Here is a 7,533-nt window from a genome sequence, read left to right as displayed (position 1 = left end):
TTATTTTTATAATATACCTATATAATAATAAAATTGTAATAAATCTTCTTATTTTTTTTTAATCATTTTCGAATATTTTGATAAGTTCTGGGAATTGTTCACTTTGGATTCTCCAAAGTACAAATTAGATCCAATGTACTCCGTAAAATCACCCTCAAAGTTGAAAATTGAAGCATTTTATCCGATATAAAAATAAAAAACTTTCATCATTGTAAAATCAATACAATCATATCGCTCCGCTCAGAATCAAAAATATGTAACATTGTATTAACATTTGTATGTATACGTAATAATATGGTGAACTATATTAATTATGAGTACCAATAGGTGCTTCAACAAAAATAAATTACGTTCGTATTTTTTATAAAACATTCATAATTTTTGTGCTAAAATCTACCAAGCAACAACCATAATGACTAGAATGGTACCCTATGTTACTTCTTGTAAGATAAACAAATGTTCAACCAAACCAATTGGTGCATAATAATATTATGCAGTTGATTTTTGATTCTCATTTCATATTGTAGTTACAGACTTACTACAATGTATATTATTTATGCGTTTAAGTATTTTATACCGAAGTCGTTCAGTTTTATTACAAAAACATTTGTCGTTCAACCTGTAAAAGGACTCGTGTAAGGAAAAACAACATTTTGCACGATAAATACATTATATTATAAAATCATTTATGTATAAGGAAACGTATAAAATTTAGCTATAAATTTAAATAATTATATCTATGTATGTACCTATTTATATTATATTATGTTAATGTGGTGCAAACCACGAAAATGTTATGACTAGAGATCAACAAAAAAAAAATAAAAATAATAAATAAAATAAAAAGGAAGTCTTTGTTCGTATCAGATTAAAATATCGTTCTTAATACTGACCATTTATAATTATTACAAATAATATGCCTTTTCTTTATTGTGGTATAGGCACATGCACACATACTATTTAATAACATGGAAAATGTACAAAAATTAAAATAAATTGAACACACATAGACCGACTTTAAATGACTTAATTATATGCAATTGAAACTCGTCAAAACTATAATTAGGTACTTAGTTAATACACTTAATAGTTATAGTTATTAGGGACAAATTTATCTTAATCTACGATTATCTTTAATTTAATATCTCATACCATATTATGTATTGTATTAATAAACGGTATTGTAATTCCGTAGATAATTAATTAATTAATTACAATCTATAATCAGATAAAATTTACTTGAAAATGTCACGTTAGAACGGAAGAAGCATTCCGTTCATTTCGAAGCGGCATTTGATTTTGTATAGTTGTGTAAGTAAACAACAGGCCGGTAAAAAAAGGTCTACAATAATTATTATTTAACTGCTAAAAAAAAGTATTGGCACAGTGAAATATAATAAAACACGAGTATCCACCTTTAGTATAGGTAATAGTTAATAGGTAGCAATAATAATAATAATAATAATAATAATAATAATAATAATAATGGATATGAATGGCACGCCGTAGTCTTTGCTGGTAATGGTGAAAAAATAAAAACGAACTGTGTAAATAAAATATAAAATATCCTAGTTTTATGGCCCTATATAATCATTCGGTTCGAATCGTGTCTACATTTATACTCCAGACCGTTTTGGTAATCGATATTTCATAAAACTATAATAGTTATAATCATGACGATAATAATAAAAATAATAATAATAAATAATAATAATATCGTGAACGCCGTATACGTGTAAGCAGAGTTGTAGTCTCCGTCGGACATATTAATATTACATTATTATATAATAGGTATAATGCGTATAATATAATAGTAATAATAATAATACTGTGCTCGATGATCGCCTCGTACAACCACCGATCGCTTTTGGCCGCATAATATAATATTAAATTAATTTAATTTAATCAAATATATTACTATAATATTTAGTATTATTGTGTGTCGTTATGGCGTAACCACGTCCAATATTATCCCTTGCATCGGCACGCACGTACCGCAGTAACCACCGCATCTGCCGGCTATTTTCATGTTTTCCTGTAAATATTTGTAAGCATTCGTGTTATTAATTTTCTAACGTTTTTAGGACGTGCCCGGACGGTGTGAGCCGAGAACGAACAGAAAAAAAAACAGAAAAAATAATTTTAAAAAACGAACAATAAACAATATAAATAGCGAGTGTAATAATTATTATTACTGCGACCGGGACACCACTACGGTGCAGTGTGGGAACACTGACAATGTCGATTGTCTCGGTGTAGTTAAATTTTTTTGTGAAAACATATCATAATGACTACAGAACACGTCAACCTGTTATATTATACGCAGCGCGGTCTTAAGTCGTATAATATTGTGAACATTGTTAATATAATGATATGATCCAAAGCGGGAATGCGGGATTATAATGTAAGTGACGTTTGGTTCGGGGTGAATTTGAGCAATATCATCCGCGCTGTATATTATTGTGACGAGAGCGAAGAGGAATTTTCGAAAGTGAATAAAAAAAAAGGAAAAGATTTCCGTGGCGATAATAACAAAATATGTAATAATTATATAATAATAGTATCGTCGTTACCTCAATCTTGTTCACCCAAAACGACGTGTTCGACCCTTTGCCCACCCAAGTGGTATCGTGCGATATTCTCATGCCGGTGCCCGACAAGTCGATGCTGAACCTGCCCTGCGGACAACCCCTCTTCGAGTTACTGTAACAGTCGCCGGCTTCACCAAAGGGTACGGGCCTGCCTTTGATTTGTTTGGAGAACGTATAATCCTTTGCTGTAAATTTCCAACGAACATTTTAAAACGCCACCCCGATGAATGATCATTGTATAATTATAGCTGTTATTATATTATTATAATGTGATATTATACAGCAAGTGGTGTGGAACAATGATGTTGTAACTCATAGTTTGTTGATATTAAAATGTCATCATAGAGTAAAATTACGTTTCAGTACACCCCCCCCCCTCCCAAGGATAAAGTAGCATGCTAAAAGGTAGTTTTCCTATATCCAAGGAAAATATTGAGGAATCATAGATATGTTTTTGGGTATAGTGCGCAGAGAGAAAAATATCTAGCAGCATAATGCTATTATAGATTGATTTTTAGAATAATAATATCGTTGATTTGCGTTTCTATAGTGATAAAAAGCGCTACTCGATGTATACAAGGAAAATCTACGAATCATAAACATATTTTTGTTAATTAGTAACCATAGCAACGAAAACCTTATAAAAAATCGATCGAAAACAAAAAATCTTGTATCCAGCCCAAAAACAAATTTATGTTAAAAAAAAGTTGCATCCTGCTCAAAAACATATCTATGTTAAAAATAATAATATATAATCTGAAGTGATGATAACTTACACAGAAGTAATGTATAACTAAAAATGTACTAAATATTGTTCCGGCTGGTAAACATTGTAAAATATTATTTAGATATTATATTGGATAAACAGTTGCAACAACATAAAATTATTTTGATAAATTATTTGAAAAACTGTGTAACTACATATTATGAGAAAGTGGGAAGATAAATTACCCGAAAACAGCCCCCTAGAAGAGGACTACGCAGCTTTCAAAAGTTTACTTTGAGTGGCGATACGAGTAATATTTTGATGGGCGTTAATCTCTAACCGAAGTCGCATGTTGGAATGAAATAATATCGTTTAATTATCGTTCAAAAACATAATATTTATGCACTGTGTTTAGCGAATTTCGTAGCAAATTTCGGAACTCTTTGTACTTTTGCCCCCCCCCCCCCCATGCCCCCCAAAATTAAGCCCTGGATCCCACCACTGTACTATTATTACCGTTCATCAAAATACCACACAATATAATAATACACTAATATCGTGCGTGCAGATCACTTACAATCGACCCTCAACGAAGTGATGTTCAGACGGATCTTCAGGAACACGGTGAGTCCAGACGACGGCACGGGCACGTTGTCGCACGGACAGTTTTGACGGCGTTCGCCGTTGAACGGACACGTGCTCGGGTCTTTGAGTCTGCAAACACAAACCGTCGGAGATTACTACTCGCGATCAAATAAAATTGACCGCGTGTGGTATGTTATGGCGTTACCGTAACCATTTAATAGGCATAATACTAATATTATTATCATCAAATACGCGCATAAATAGCCGAAGTAAACAAGTTTACACGCGACTCTAACCTGCGGTGGTGTCAATATATAACATTGCTTGAACATAATAATAATATGCTCGGCACAGTTGAACGTGTTTACATAAAATATATAAATGCAACGGAAACCGTGTAAACACAAATCGGGGATCGGCAGTTTGATTGCGACTCGGGTGAGTTATATTAATATGTAAATTATATTTGATCAGTTACTATTGTTACCTACCACTACTACAACTGTCAAATAAGTATAGCGTGTTCACGTTACTCCGAAAATTCTACCTAATATTAAATTACTTTTAGGATATGGCACCTACTGCTATAATAATAGCATTGAAAATAGACATGTTAGGTATAGCGTTTAAGTATATTTTCCGTTTTCAATTTCTGTGGTCGTTGTTGCGGGTACCTAGTTTTTTAATCTATTTATATACAAGATGAAACTGAAGAATACCTAAATCCGTGCTGACATGTGCTATCATAGATACAAAATATATTATATATTATTATTGTTTAAATTAGCATAATATTGAGTTGAGTTAAATTATATTATTAATTATTTAGACCTCGGGGCTTAAAATTTGATTAATTGACTATTGCGTTAATGATTGAATGGTACGTTTTAAAACTTAGCAGTGTAGTCATCATACTATTCCTAAAACAACAATTAGGTATTAGTGTATAAACTAAACGAACATGGCGGTAAAGTTCACACTTCATTAAATTTCAATTAACTAATGCATTTTTTTTAAACAAAATATGTATTAAATTGGTACTTCTATACTTTTTCACAGTAAATTTTAAAACTATTACTTTATACCATTGGTAGTATTATGAAAAATATAGGATTATTATTAAAGTAGGTACCTACTTACTGTTTGATTCATAAATCAATCGAGGACACGATATTCTGGGACCAAGAGAAATGGAGAAATGGTAATACATGGTAATATTATTTATTACCAGAGCTAATCTGGTATTATCTTATCTGCAGTATGTTAAACTACAGCAGTCCGTTTAGACGTTAACTATGCCTACGATCAGTCGTATAAAACAAGCACGACGCGCGTTTAGTCGGCCGACATTTACCTCTGTTCGTAGATCTCGGAATAGTTTTCGGTGTCCTTGGACAAGGTCAGATACTCGACGGGATTGCCGGACCGCATGCCGTGACAGTAGACGGACACGTTCCGCCCGAGCACGTTGATCACGTAATCCTTGTCCACGAGGGCGGCGGCGGCCTGCGGCGATTGTTTGTGCAGGACGTCGGCGCAGGACGCGTGACCGGCGCATCGACGCTGGTTGCACTTGCGCTTCCTGGGCGGACGGGCGGCCCAGTCGCAGTGCTTGCGGCGCACCTTCTTGGCGGCCGCCCTGTGAAAGCAGAACACCCGCCTCGTCTGCCGGCCCTTCTTGCCGCACGAGTGCGAACACTCGCGCCACACGTCCGGCAGCCAGCCGTAATCGTCGACCGCGGCCGTGGCCGCGGCTGCGGTGGCCGCCACCGACGTCGCGAAAACGCAGGGCCGCTGTTGCGGGCACGGTCTCTGCGCTGCCGGTGGTCGGCCCGCGGCCGCGTCGCACCTCTGGTCGTCGGCCGCCGTGTCCCTGCCCCCCGGATCGGCGCCGTGCCGCCGGCAGCTCACCCGCCTGTTCTGCGTGCCCGGGCCGCACGTCACCGAACACGCCGACCACTGCGACGTCTTCCATCTGTACGCCACCGTGGCCGTCATCGTCGTCGTGGTGGCCGCTGTCGTGGTGGTGGTGGCCGCAGTCGTCGGTCTGGCGCACGGCACGAACGTCCGGCACGGTTGCTCGGCCGCCGGTTTTACCAGCCCGTCGCACTGCACAGCCGCCAGTATGGCGCCGTCGTTGTTCTGGCATTGCACCTGCCGATGTTGGTGTCCCTTGCCACACGTGACGTTGCACTGTACGGTCGTGCAAACAAACAATCAGGTACACAAACGTTAATTGTATGGTAGATAATTTGTTTTTTACAAATCGCGAAGGTAGGACGTGTAAAAGGAATGATAGGAACAATGGGAGATTGTCGAACTGCACCAGGTATATGGTTATAACTAAACCAAAATGTTCGAATTCCACTCGATGCGAACGTCGACGTTATTGCACGAAGTAATTTATTTAGAAATAATCCTGACTACATATTTTTTAAATAGTACTTTTTATAGGTAGGTACAACTATACATCCGTGTAATATTTAACTTATAGCTATATATTATTTTTATTTTAAAAAAACTCACTTTTATATTATTGTTTTTAAATATTATTGTTGCTTTACATATTATTATTATTATTATAATGACAACAATACATTTTAGATATCTATTACAAATGAAAATTATTTTGCCGACTGATATTCGTTAATAATATTAATAGGTTTTACCTAGGAACGAGTGCAATTCAAACATTTCCTTTTATGAACGCGAGTGCAATTTATTTGAACATTGCCTTTTTCTGTCCCGATTGCAATAATTCGACAAAAATAAGTGCAATTCGACCTTCCCGAATAATGATGATATGACTTGTAATGCGACAACGTGTCGCCAACAATTACATTATCATTAATTTGTTTAATATTATATTAGTATGTAGTTGGTTGGGTCCCACGTTTCTTTCGAATATGGCAGCTGGGCCCGCACCTTTTTTTTTTTTTCTTTTTTGTTGTATAATTCTGGCAAAGTGTATTAAATTTAAGTAGAAACGATCACATTTTTGAACTATTGGCGTTAACAGAAATTAGAGTTATAACAAATTCCCACTAAGATTTGATAATAATTATTAGATGTGATAGGTACCTAACAGATTATTTTTATATTTTCTGGCGAATAACATAACTTTATCTAATTAACTGCTACCTATATTGTTTGATAACTAATAGAATTATTATTTTGAATATTTTTTCTTAATAAACGTGAAATAAAATGACTCGATTTATGTATGCAATATATGTAACTGTTATGCTTGCTAATTTTTGGAGATTAAATACTTCTTAAAAATATTCAAATCCTATGAAATTTATGATTTACATATATTTTTAGAGCAACACATTCGGTGTATATTGTTTTATTAACATTTACGAAAACGAAATGAATACTTTCCAATCAAAAATACACGAATAACAATTTATTTTAATTCTTCATGAAAAAATTCAAAACACAAATTAACGCATCAAAAAGGGAAAAAGCATTAGCACCGTTATATGTGTTCGTTTGTATAGTGAAACAATTATAACATGCTTGTAATAGGTACCTACCTATTAACTACTGTGGTATCTAAATATTATATTATATTTGGGTCATTAATTAATTGTAATAACATTATAAATATCCTAAAATTATTTTAATCATAGCTTAACTACAATATAA

At 34.9% G+C, this 7,533-nt stretch overlaps 1 protein-coding gene across 2 annotated transcripts in view; it reads right to left on the bottom strand.

The window, feature by feature from the left end:
* Positions 1–651: 651 nt before the first annotated feature.
* The window catches only part of LOC132950256 (A disintegrin and metalloproteinase with thrombospondin motifs 9-like), a 99,402-nt gene continuing 92,520 nt past the window's right edge, over positions 652–7,533 (bottom strand). For both annotated transcript variants that reach the window (XM_061021599.1, XM_061021598.1), the window contains 4 exons: positions 5,237–6,075; positions 3,875–4,011; positions 2,574–2,776; positions 652–2,035 (listed from right to left, as the gene is read on the bottom strand). In XM_061021599.1, coding sequence (XP_060877582.1) covers positions 1,946–2,035; positions 2,574–2,776; positions 3,875–4,011; positions 5,237–6,075 — 1,269 coding nt within the window. In that variant the 3' untranslated portion in view covers positions 652–1,945. The remainder of the gene's footprint in view (positions 2,036–2,573; positions 2,777–3,874; positions 4,012–5,236; positions 6,076–7,533) is intronic.

Source organism: Metopolophium dirhodum, chromosome 8 (assembly GCF_019925205.1).
Source record: "Metopolophium dirhodum isolate CAU chromosome 8, ASM1992520v1, whole genome shotgun sequence".
Taxonomy (NCBI): Eukaryota; Metazoa; Arthropoda; class Insecta; order Hemiptera; family Aphididae; genus Metopolophium; species Metopolophium dirhodum.
Note: the sequence above shows the minus strand (reverse complement) of the source record. Positions and strands in the feature narration are given on the sequence as shown.